Raw genomic sequence first — 13,403 nt, forward strand, 5'->3', positions numbered from 1 at the left:
TTTCTCTCTGTGCTTTCATCAGCCTAGAATCAGCTTCTAACATATGAGATGCAGGGCACAACAGTGATTTCTATCCTGACAGTATTAAATGCCATATCATAGGGCTGAGAATGCACACCCTGTACGGCTTGTCTACAGAGTCTCATTAAAAATATAATACTAGAGGGGGCTTCCCTGGTGGCGCAGCGGCTGAGAGTCTGCCTGCCTATGCAGGGGACACAGGTTCGTGCCCCGGTCCGGGAGGATCCCATGTGCCGCGGAGCGGCTGGGCCCGTGAGCCATGGCCGCTGAGCCTGCACGTCCGGAGCCTGTGCTCCACAATGGGAGAGGCCACAGCAGTGAGAGGCCCACGTATCGCAAAAAAAAAAAAAAAAATATATATATATATATAATACTAGAAAGAATAATAACAATAATTAGAAATTTTACTTTCCCTAATTTCTTTTTTACTCAACTTGAAAAACAGTACATCATTTTCATTGTCCTTGGCAACTTGACATCATACCTGAAGGAGTAATTTAAACATCCTATGGACAAAATACATAAACTTCTAAAAGATGTTGGTATTGTTTAATTAATTCAGTTATAATTTCGTTCTACAGTTATCAATCACAGCAAATATAAAGAATTTAAAACAATATTCCTCACCAAAGTATTAACATGTTTTTAAAAATTGAATTGTTGAGGCATAAAAACATTATGTGATTTGCCCAAGGTCATGAGAGGAATGAGGGGCAGAGGAAAGAGCATTTTTTTTCCTAACTGAAGTGTCTGTACTAAACCCTAGGTTATGCCACCTTGCAAAACTAGCTCAGTGCAAGAGATACAGAAACTAGATGCATTATTTAGGAATGTTTGTTTAACCTCCATTGCTGTTATTAATAAACTTAACTTTAAGAATCTATGTTTATGATACATTATTAGGAAATTATAAAAAGAACCATGATCATTTTCTGAATAATTAGGCATGTAACGAGTTATTGTTTAAATCTGACACAATGGATTGCAGAAACAAAATTGACAATACAATGTTAAACGAGTTCAGTGAAAGATGCTTATTAACATGATTTTTTAAAAAATACTAATTACAGAACCCACAAAATTTTGAAGACAGTCCTACAGACATAGACGTATTAATATAAATGTATTAAAGAGTCTTCTAGTTGATCTTTTGTTTGTTATGAAAACGTTCTAGCAAAGCACTCATAATGTTTCCGGGTATTCTTTGGTGCTTATCAATCAAAGCTTGAACAGCATCCTTCGTCTATCAAGAAAACAAAAGAAAGGCCATTATTCTTTTAGTTCTCAATGTAGATATGTAGTTAGTAAGGATTTTAATATACTATTACTTATGAGAAGTCTTCCCTAACTTAGCACCCATCGCTACTCAGAATAAATGATTTCCTTCTCAGCAGGCCCATAGCATATTTCTTTTTTTTTTTAAGGTAATACTGTTTATTTAACTTCAAAACCCTTTCAGCATTCTAAACATACAAAAAAGTAACAGAACGTTGCAAATTGTGTTTAGTACAGAAGGTTCTTGAACTTTCATTGATGCAGTGGTTCTTTCCTGTGCATAGCATATTTCTTATACTTACTTTATTACACTTGAATTACAGATACTGTCTGCATGGCAACTTTCTACACCAGGTTGCAAGCTCCTTAAAATACATCTTAGCATTTCTCCAGCACTGAGCACAGCAATGCCTTGCACATAATAAACACTAAAAAGAACTGAAGGGAAAAAAATCAGAAGAAAAATGTAGTAGGAAATTTTCTGGTAGGCAAACGGAAGTTTTCACTCCTTTTCACCCATTAATAAACTTTTATGTATTTGTCTTTCATGACCATACACACCAATTACATCAGGCAATGCGACAGGAAAAAGTGAGGAAAACTATGAACGAGCAGATGTGCTTTAGTCCTTTACCCCAATTTCTAGATAATTTAACAGGAATTTAAATTAAGTCATAGCAATGGAAAAGTCAATTAGGATATATCAAGAAATCTAAAACTATTTGTTCCCATTAAATTCATGACAAATTTCAACAATTTTTAATTTATTGTTTTTAATTTATTTTATTGAAGTATAGTTGATTTACAATAACAATTTTTACTTTAAATCAGCTTGTGGCTCTCTAAAAAACTTTTTCTGCGTGCACATAGTACAGGTAGGCACACCCGTACACACTTCTTTTCAGATGCTAACCTTTATTAAGCCTTCTTTTTACAAATCTTGGACCTTCATTTATTTTTAAGTATAATTAAGAAACCCTAGCCCAAAGATGTATTTTAAAAATATGCCTCTCTAATGCACAAGTTTTCACATCTGTGAGATGAGAACAATTTCATACGCTTACGATAAGGATTACATGAAACTGAAGCCATGTCTTCAGGCACTGAGCACAGCGACTGACACACAGGTTGTGTTCTGTGCCGTATATCTTTAAAATTTTATTCATTCACTCAGAAAATACTAGATGCTTTGGAAGCTATAACGTTAGTGAAACAAGTCTCTGATCTCAAGGAGCTCATAATAAGCATAATCAAGGACAAAGTAGTTAGAATGTAAGCTCATTTGTGAGCTGTATCATCTGAGACGTGAAAAGAACACATCTGAAGTTCATCAGTGGCCGGTGACCAGGGAAGTTTGCGTGGACGGGGTACTGTTTGGTCTCGGTCTCCCCCGGCCTGTGAGATTTCAATAGCAGTGAAGAAAGCAGCAAGAGCGAAAAGACCACAAGAAAACAGTTAAGCGACGGAGAGCTGGCATTTCGGGTATGTGTTCATTTGCTGGGCAGTATAAGGCTTTACAGGTAGGTTTCAATTAAATCACGAAGGGAGTTAAATACCAAGTGAAAAAGTAGAGACTTTGTTTGGTATGAATTGATGTATCAAGGAAGAACTTCTGGGTGGAGAAATATGAGGTCTGTGCATTAAGAAAATGCAGCCCTCGCAAAGATCACTAATGACCCCCTTGTGTCACTAACTCCCACGGACATTCTTTTCATCTGACGTGACCATTGATCCTGCTTCTGGAACTCACACCCCTGGAGGAAAAGCTAGGTTTTCAGGACGCTCCCTTTGCAGATTTACACTCCCCAAATCAAGCACTGACTATTCCTCCAGGGCTCAGGAAGCTTTCCACAGCGTAAATTACCATCCATTTGCTGCCGACTCCCAGATGTATATCTCCAGCCGCCCAGCCTCAGATAGGAATGTTCAATATGACTTCCCTTGAATGTTTTAAAGGCACCTCAAACTCAACATGCTTCAGCAAATGGCCATGAATCCAGCCCAGTAACCCAAGCCTGGGAATCATCCTTAACAATTCCTGCTTCTCATTCACTGAGAATAAGAATCCATCGGTGGCATCCGTTAGCTCACCTCCCAGTACCACTCAAATCTACGCACTTCTCCCCACCTTCCTTCCACCTTAATAGGACATGTATATTATATATACCTGTACATATAAATAAATCTGTACTTAACGTGTGTGTGGATGTGTGTATGCAGAATGCAGAGAGAGGCAGAGACAGATGGAAACAACAGATTTCTTTAAGACTGAGAGAACTTCAAGGCCATATCCCAAGTGCCCTCTTCAGCATGAGTACAGTGTATTTTAATTTAGATTTAGGGTCTACGAAATGAATCTTCTCCACAATCAAATGCCTGAACAGTCTAGCTCCCATTTCTTAAATGAGGTTTCATTTCTACCTTAATTTAGATGTTGGTAATTTTGAATTTGCGATAATCCAGGGATCATTATGCTACAGTTTATGCTTATATTGTAAACAATGGAGATTGGAAATTCATGCAATGTATCCACAAAAGGAAAATTTCAAGTATTCTTTATTTCAAGTTTACTTTAGTTCAGCAATGACAACTTACCATCAGAAATACGGACATGGCAACTATATATTTAAGGAAATTCCCTCCAGAAATTTTACTAAACTATGCTTTCGTAGACAACTTCTGTTACTCTAAATACTGATAACAAAGTACATAAAGTAACTGGAGACAGTGACTGAGGTATTTCAATGATTCAGGAAGGCCTCTTCTTTTTACCAGTTTGAATTGGTAAATATATAAATATATATTTTAACATCTAAAATATCTAACTCTACCAGTGCCATGAATATATTTCTCACTCATGAAAAATCAAGTCCCAGGAATTTAATGATCAGTAATATATTCTCCTTAACTGAGAAAAATAAGGGAACAGGATTCACTTAATTTTAGACCTGGACGAAACCTCTGAGATATCCATTTTAATCTCCCCATTCTACAGTTGAGGACTCTGAGACTCAGGGAGGAACGTACCATTTACCCAACCTGACTCTGCTGCCTGGTGGGAGAGTTAGGGTTAGGACTCAGATCCCTAAACTTCTGGGCCAGTTTCTCTTCCCTCTCTCTCCATTACCTTGTATCTTAACCATAAAAATGGACGGTATTTGTAAAAAAGTATTCCTAACTTGCTCTGAGCCAATTAAATCCTAATAGTTAGGCGGGAAAAACCTTTTTAAAGAACAAAACAGAGTTCAGCTCTGTGCTAAAGGAGAATGCATTTGTCAGGGAGCTGTGGAGATGTGGTACAGGAACAATAAAGTGTGTGGGCAGAAGCAACATGACAGGGTGAGGGCTGAGCCCTGGTGTCATCTGAAGTCACCACCGTGAGGCATCACCTGGGGATGGGAGAAGTGCTGTGCACAGAGCCTGCCCGGACTGGGAAACCAGTGTGGGAGGGGTTTCCTTTCAGGAAAAGGATTGCTACACTCCCTGAGTTAACTCACTTAACCAGTTAGTAGAATACCTAGCAGGAGGTACGTTTTCTCAGAATGAAGCTCACAGACAAGGAACATAAGGTATCATTAATGTTACCTTTGTCAAGCTTCCTACATACCCGCTGCTTGATGTGAACAGTCTCATCTGATGTGACATTCTAGCTGCCGCGGCTGGGCATCCTTTCCTAAGTGCCAGACATTGCTGAGCCCTGGGCATTACAGGTGCTCGTCTGCTCGGCCTCTTCTGGGCCATCCCTGTGGAAAGGATCCTGTCCCGCCCCGTTAACGCCCAGTGTGGCTGGCCAGTGCCTTGGCCAGTGTCACTGCGGGTGAACGGCTACTTCCAATGGCCTCTCCTAAACAAAATCCCTAGTCTGCTATTCACGGGCCGAAAAATAGAGTTTCCACTTACTTTTCCAGTTTCCTCTCAACCAAATGCTCGCTACCCACTCAGCTAGTGATTCCCCCAGTTTATTCCAGAGCTGTTATTAGCTGCTATTCCAGGAAAAACCAGGAGCTGGTTTTGGTCAGATGAGACTGGGCAAAGCTCTTTGAAACAAAGTTAAATAGACCTCTTTATTGCGGGGCTTCTTAGAACCTTCACAGTGTTCACATGCTTTGCGAAATTCCCGAAGGCGAATTTATTAGGCACCCTTCCCAACCTCACTCTCCTAGTCCTATCAGGCTGCTCTACACTGTTGGTGTGTGCAGTCAACTTTCCTACCACTGTTCCTCTGTTGGAACTCTTCCCTCCTGCCCCAAGTCCGCATGTCCAAGTCCCGTCCGTCTTTCAAGACCTACCACAAATGCCCTCAATTCTAGGAAGCGTTTCCTATTTTTTCCCTCACAAAGCAGTCTCCTTCCCTTTTGAGCTTCTCCTGGTCTCACTCAAACTCGGCCTCCCTACTGCCTCTAGTGATCTTTCTAAAAGCAAACCTACTACATCAGTCATCTGCTTTCAGTAGCTACCCCTGGCTTTCAAGAAATAAAATCAAGGATGTGCCTTCGTGGTCCAGACACTCCTATGTTTCCAGCCTCATTGTCTATACTCTCTATCCCTTTAGCTACCCCAGACCACCCTCAACTCCCTGAAGACTTTACGCCAGTTCGTGCTGCCATCCTTTCATACGCTGTTTCCTCTACCTCTCTACTCTTCACCCAGCGAATCCCTTTTCGCCTTTCAAAACTGAATTCAAGCATCACTTCCTTCAAGGACGCATCCCTGGTTTAATTTAGATGTTTTTCCTTTGTGTTTCCATAATACCCTAAAACAGCAGGTCTCAACCAGGGGAGATTTTGTCTCCCAGGGGATAATGGCAACGTCTAGAGATGTTTTTTTATTGTCACAGTGAGTGAGGGATAGCAATGAGATGCTACCAGTATCTAGTGAGTAAACACCCTACGGTGCACAGAACAACCGCACAACAAAATACCAATAGTGCCCAGGTTGAGAAATCATGCCGCAAGCACACCACTGAGCTAACGCGCCACCTTGAAAGCATCGAGTTAGTTATTTACCTGCCACACTGGGCCGCAGGCTCCTAGAGTAACAGCAGTAGCCAGCAGTCATGGAACACCTGCTAGAGGGCAGACACTGCTCTCAATGATGGATGTCCTCAATCGCATGTGACCCCCAGGGGTAACTCTGTGAGTGGGCTCTGTTCTCTCCCCTGCTCCCCTGCCCGAGCAAACACACAGTGGCACTAGAACAATCTGACTTCACAACCCACACTCTTAAACACGATTCCATGTTCCTCCCGAGGTATTTCTACCAGACAAAAGCAATTTCTTTTCATGGAGGTCAAAGCTTTCTTCTTCTGAATATCACTTAACGAAACCTTTTAATTAACGGTGCCAAGAACTTTAACCTCAACACAATTGGCATTTTAGAAAGAACGGTTCTTTGCTGGGGGCGGGGCGGGTGTCCTGTGCACTATAGAATGTTTATCAGCATCCCTGGCCTCTACCCACTGGACGCCAACAGCACGACCTCCTCCCAAGTCTCATCCGTGGTGACAATAAAAATGTCTCCAGACGTTGCCAGATGTCCCCTGGGGGGAAATCACCACTGATCCAGGACATGCTTGTAGAATTATTTAATTTTTAAAATAAAACCTGAAAGTACAAATGTGTCCTAAAACTAAGAAAGAAAGAATAATTTACCTTTTCAGCTAGTTCTTCTGCCGTGATCTTTGGATCGTATGGAATAGGGTCACCTAAATAGGTGCGTAACTTCACTGGAAAACCTCCATACATTGGGGCAAACGGATAACGGAACTTCTCATACAGCCACCTAAATAACCCTGTTGTAAAGAAAACAAAATCATTTTAATTGGCTAAATATTCTGAGCATGTAACTGTAAACTTTCAAATTAATTATGTAAGACTTAGAGGATGGAGGCAAACAGGATCACCTCCTGGCAATTAATACAATACTTTTTTAAAAGATGAGCTTTTCATTGATCGTAGCAAATGTACCACACTAATGCAAGATGTGAATAACAGAAGAAACTGGGGAGTGGTGAGGTTTGTGGCTACTCTCTATGCCTTCTGCTCAATTTTTCTGTAAACCTAAAAATGCTCAAAAAAATAAGGTCTATTAATTAGGGGGGAAAGATGAGCTTTTAAAAATGTAAGAATTTAAAAAGGCAAACTAATTACTATTATTGAAAAACACAGCATAAAGATTGCAACAAAAAGCTAGAAGCTAAAAAGTCCAAAGACTCACAAATACGTGACTTACACAAACAAAAGAAAAAATGAAAGCATAAAATAAATTCAAGTAAACATGAGACTAAAATGCACCAATAAACTAAGTAAAGGCTAAAAACATTACTGTAAACTAGGAAAAAGAATTGTTAATGCTAATGACCAACCATGAAATTTAGCAAGATTAAAAGTGGTAATAATGTAACATAAACTGACAGACTAAGACTAAGTTTAAAAAAAAAGAATCCAAAACATGACAAGCAACATGGAATACATAATTAAGAATTGCACTGAGGGCTTCCCTGGCAGCGCAGTGGTTGAGGGTCCGCCTGCCGATGCAGGGGACGCGGGTTCGTGCCCCGGTCCGGGAAGATCCCACATGCCGCAGAGCGGCTGGGCCCGTGAGCCATGGCCGCTGACCCTGCGCGTCCGGAGCCTGTGCTCCGCAGTGGGAGAGGCCACAACGGTGAGAGGCCCGCGTACCGCAAAAAAAAAAAATGAATTGTACTGAAAGTTTAAAACACTTTATATATGGAAACACAGAATATACCATAAGACCCAAAGTAATACTCAAAAAAATATACCACTACACACCAACTTTTGAGATATTCAACTTTTAAAGTAAAAAAAGCAGTCAAAAAGAACTTTTTTGTTTTTTGCGGTACGCGGGTCTCTCACTGCTATGGCCTCGCCTGTTGCAGAGCACAGGCTCCGGACGCGCAGGCCCAGCGGCCATGGCTCACGGGCCCAGCCGCTCCGCGGCATGTGGGATCCTCCCGGACCGGGGCACGAACCCGCATCCCCTGCATCAGCAGGCGGACTCTCAACCACTGCGCCACCAGGGAAACCCAGTCAAAAAGAATTTTAAAACCACTTTACAATTAAAGAAACAAAATTAGGAATAATTTCTGGTATGCAACTTAAATTCTAAAGAAATGATCTGAGAGAAAATTAGAAGGATTAATTACACAACAAAAGTTAAACATCACATCAATCTGCCTTTCCATTCCAAATTTGAAGAAAAAGAACTAAAAAAACACATAATGGAATATCAACAATATACCAACACAGACATAAAAGGAACAACAGAAGTTTAAGGTTTTCAGGATGGGATTTGTATGTGGGTGGGAACACTAACAATATAGCACTAGGAATAAAACATAATCAATCAAATATAATATATAAACCATAGGGTACAAAGCAAACTATAAAACTAAAAAAAAAAAAGAGAGACTTTGCAAAGAGAAAGCACATTGAATTGTTATCACTCTTATAGCTAGGTTCAAAGCTTACTTTGTTATCAATAAATTAAAGGTAGGCAAAAAGAACTTTTCAATGTAAATCTATCATGGTTCAAAAAAAAACAAGAGGTAACCGAAATAAATTAAAGCAAATGATATCTCCTTAGGTTGTTAATCTTAATTCAATATTTTCTTGTCTAAGAACCTACCGTAGAGCACAGGGAACTCTACTCAACACTCTGTAATGACCTATATGGGAAAAGAATCTAAAACAGAGTGGCTATGTGTATATGTATAACTGATTCACTTTGCTGTACACCTGAAACTAACACAACATTGTAAAATCCACTATACTCCAACAGAAATTAATTTCTTAAAATTTAAGAGATTTATGCAAACATATATATATACTTTTTTCAAGATAAATAGACTTTCAAATTCTGCCCTCCCAATTTTTTTTATTGCCATCTATTTTTACAGCTGTCATTTCTTCAGGAATGAGTTAGGAAGATAGTCTTTATTTACAAATAAGTACATTTGTTTTAAACCTCAACAACATGATTTAACACAGTAAATTAGAAAATTCACTCTGTAATTTTAAAAAGCCCATGATAAATAAGCTTCAGTATATACGTGAGACTCTTAACAAAAATCTAACATCTAGAACCACCATTACTTAGAACCAGTTATCATTTAGAGTTTAAAGAGAAAAACATCTAAATAGTATATGCATTTTCTAAAGTAATAATTCGAAAAGTTTTCCTGTAGTGTTCAAAAGCCCAAATATTTAAAATATTACATTCTAAATATTACATTACAATTAGCAAAAACATATGAATCAGAACTTACTTGTTCCTCCGAGGGATCTAAATCCTTCTCGAATATTTTGTGTAAACATAGGAATAATGGGCTAAAGAGAGAATTTGAATTAAAAAGTAAATACGTTAATCCATTTGATGTCTCTAATGCAAACTTTTGAGGGCCTGTTTAAGTCACAAAACCAAGGCATTTTAAAAATAAAGGTATACTGTTATCACCAGTGTGATTTATCAGACTAAAATGAACATGATCATTTGTAGAAAAATATAAATTGGAAACACTACCTTCTAGTGGTAATACATAATATTTCATTTACCGACTTTCCTATCATTCCACATGAACGCTTGAAACTCAAAATTAAGATTAAAGTGATCAATAATTTCATTAAGTAAAATGAATGTGATAATTAAACTGGTTTCAGTGGGCTACTGAAGAAAAAGTTTCAAAACAGAAATTCTCTCTATGGAGAAACTTACGTATGTTCAAATGACAAGTTTTAGCAAGATGCTGTCATGGAATTAGTGAAACACCATTTTTTTGTGAGCTTATTAAATCTAATAATGTTCAACATCAATGAAAAGTAAGTATAATACTCAACACCAAAAAAAAGTAAAAAAAAGGAAAAACATATACATAAAAGAACCCTTTCTATCATTATTTTGGAGGATGTCTGCTCAAAAGTTCATGGTTTTTATTTTTCCATGAACATTATTGGTTAAATATGATTTTTTAAAAATGGAGACCTCATCTAAACGTCATGAAACAATGGATAAAATAGCAAAGGATCATGTAAGGAAGTTACGCCACGGTGAAACTGAAGTAGATAAAAAATTGAATAAAACACTTTAAAAGGTACACAAAATATACTGAATTAAATGATGTTTTAGAATAGATAAAACTGGAAGGGGGGGCGAGGATCATTTTACTTACAGTCTACTATCAGCATTTGTTAATACAGAATTACTTGCCTGAGTGAGCAGTGTTTGAAACATTTAAATAAGCTGACATTTAAAAAGCCATTCCTTTTCAGCTTTGGAAACCAGTGAAATCTGGTGGACCAAAGGGAAGAGTCTACAGACACAGCTTTCTTCATAAAACATACTCCCTTTCAATCACCTAACTGATCATTTAGTTATCATCTCTCTCCCCTCACTAGAAGCAAGACCCCCCATAGCAGAGACTTGGTTTCGTTCACTGCTGGAAACACCTAGAACAGTGCCTGGAATAAAGCAGGTACTAAAAGACAGTGTGACGGGTGAACTAAAGAAGGAATGAATCAACAGGACAGAGAGAAAATGCTTCTAAGGAATTAGCTTGTATTCTCTGAATACAAAGGGTAGGAAACAGGCAGCAGCAATTTTAAAACCAGAAAAGCCGGGTAAAGAAGAAGCAGTCCGATGAATAATTTAAAATCTGATGGAGTTAATTCATAAAGCTAAGACAAAGTAGACTGACTCTTTTGTAAAAAAACTCAGATTATGATTTTCCTAAAACCACCACTAGTTTTGTAGAATAAAGTCATGGTTGGAATCCTAATGTTTTAAATACTTCTACAATGTCTTTAGAGTTGAGAACTTAAGATGCCCAGGAAGGAACAGAAAGCTTTCAGCTCATATATACACCACTTTGCCTTCTCTGATCAGTGCTGCTAGGTTTTTGTCTACTGACTGGCATGAACCCCGAAGTTAGTATTGAAGGATGCACTTTATAAAGACTCTTCAGGTATATATATATCATCCTTTAAATGGCTAACTCTCCAGAAGCTGGGCATTTCTAGAAGATACTAAACAGGAGAAGGCTTACCCTACAAACTCAGTATTCCAGGCTATACCCTGGTTTCTAAATTTACATTCAAGCTTGCAGCCTTACAGCTGCAAGCATTACCTTATTACAACTTCATACTGTAGTTCGTTCCTTTGTTTGCGCACACTTTGTATAACAAGGTAGTTGCATAAGTAACCTAGAATCAAATTGATTACATGTATACATGTATCTCTGTACGTGTATGTACACGTGTGTGAAGAGGTAGAGAATGTGTATTTTGCTAAAACTATTCTTGGGGAATAGAGCGTGGCCTTGGAGTCTTAACTTTGCCACAAAAATTTAAGTGGGAACCATTGGACAGGTCACTAAACCTGTTTCTTCATGTATGAAATGACAATAATAATAACGATCCCATCTCAAGGTTTTTATAGATTGAGATAATACATATAAACAATTTTATTGAAATGAATGCTATTTTCTTTTACATCTGTTATTTGTTTTCCAATTAGAGTAAATGGGCTCATTTTTTTCCCCAAATTATTTAGCTACGAAATTACCTAAAAATTCTTAGCAAAGTCAGAATTCTCAGGAATTCACAAAATAAGAGTGATTTAGATTATATCAAAAAGCCTGTAACTTGCAGACGAGCCTTAAATATTTTCTGCCAATATTTTGTGAATTTCTATTGATGACCTAGATTTTCACTTGAATTTCCATTCCTTTGTTTCAATTTAAATGTGGTTAGTCTTGTAACAACAGTCGTAATTTTTTATTCAAAGTTTATGATAATTCTGTGAGACCTAAGAAGGGCTTTTTCAAATAAGCTGCTGGTACCATTTACAACTGTATCCTCATGTGACTGAAAGGCTTCCCTTGCGGATCTGCAAGGCCCTCTAATCTTGGGGTTGGCGGACTCACTGTGCAGTGTACCAGCTGCCTGCAGTCCTGAACTGTAAGCTCTGCTTCTGACTTGCTGTGTGACAGGGTCCCTCCATCCCTTCATCTCTGTGTGCCTGAGTTTCCTCATCTGTAACACTGGAATAATTACATATGTCACCTACTTACTGTACAGGGGTACCAACATAAAGCCTTTAAAAGTGCTAAGAAAGGTTAGGGTGGTACAAGATTTATCAGTGATGCAGTGCTATTTTGTAAATCAGCAACGTTAAAGATTTTTGTTTATTAACTTGTAAAAGGCTGTTTATTAAATTTTCTCAAGTTTTGTATAAAAAAACCTTAAATTATCTAGGTTATCGGGGTTTTTTTTTTGGCCGTGTTGGGTCTTCGTTGCTGCACATGGGCTTCCTCTAGTTGCAGCGAGCGGGGGCTACTCTTCGTTGTGGTGCGTGGGCTTCTCATTGCGGGGCTTCTCTTGTGGAGCACGGGCTCTAGGCACATGGGCTTCAGTAGTTGTGGCACGTGGGCCCAGCAGTTATGGCTCACGGGCTCTAGAGTGCAGGCTCAGTAGTTGTGGCGCATGGGCTTAGTTGTTCAGCGGCATGTGGGATCTTCCCGGACCAGGGCTAGAACCTGTGTCCCCTTTATTGGCAGGTGGATTCTTAACCACTGTGCTACCAGGGAAGCTCTATCTAGGTTATCTTAATTAATTATCTAGAAACTCAGGGATTGATAAAAGGGCTTCTTTCTCTATATAATTTTTTCTTTCAAGACTTCTTCCAGGCAATGGTCCTTAAAACTGTAACTTAAGGATGAGGAATTAGAATTCCATGATCAATCTGTGTGATTCCAAATCTATTTTTGTCACTTTTACCTTAAACCTTGGAAGAAATAATTCTCTCAAAATACAAACCTGAAGATTGAACTATCTTTAAGTTTTTAGCTGTTATCATTGCTTTAATGTACATTTACACTGATTATCCTTAATTTCGGAACAACTGTGCATATATCATCTTATATTCTACGTTATTCATAAAGTCTAAGGTTTTGTTTTCTACCTTAGTACATAAGACTTTTTGGAAAATAAAATGGGCTATAAATTAATTTTCTGTATCATTAATACTATTAACATAGACTTAAATTCAAAAGACTCCTTTCTTGTAGTATTTAAACAATCAATTCAACAAAT

General features: G+C 38.4%; 1 protein-coding gene across 9 annotated transcripts in view; it reads right to left on the reverse strand.

The window, feature by feature from the left end:
- Positions 1–411: 411 nt before the first annotated feature.
- Positions 412–13,403, reverse strand: part of TMEM68 (transmembrane protein 68) — a 34,093-nt gene continuing 21,101 nt past the window's right edge. For all 9 annotated transcript variants that reach the window (XM_060127279.1, XM_060127281.1, XM_060127282.1 and 6 more), the window contains 3 exons: positions 9,584–9,644; positions 6,948–7,087; positions 412–1,264 (listed from right to left, as the gene is read on the reverse strand). In XM_060127279.1, coding sequence (XP_059983262.1) covers positions 1,160–1,264; positions 6,948–7,087; positions 9,584–9,644 — 306 coding nt within the window. In that variant the 3' untranslated portion in view covers positions 412–1,159. The remainder of the gene's footprint in view (positions 1,265–6,947; positions 7,088–9,583; positions 9,645–13,403) is intronic.

The sequence above is a fragment of the Lagenorhynchus albirostris genome, chromosome 17 (assembly GCF_949774975.1).
Source record: "Lagenorhynchus albirostris chromosome 17, mLagAlb1.1, whole genome shotgun sequence".
Taxonomy (NCBI): domain Eukaryota; kingdom Metazoa; phylum Chordata; class Mammalia; order Artiodactyla; family Delphinidae; genus Lagenorhynchus; species Lagenorhynchus albirostris.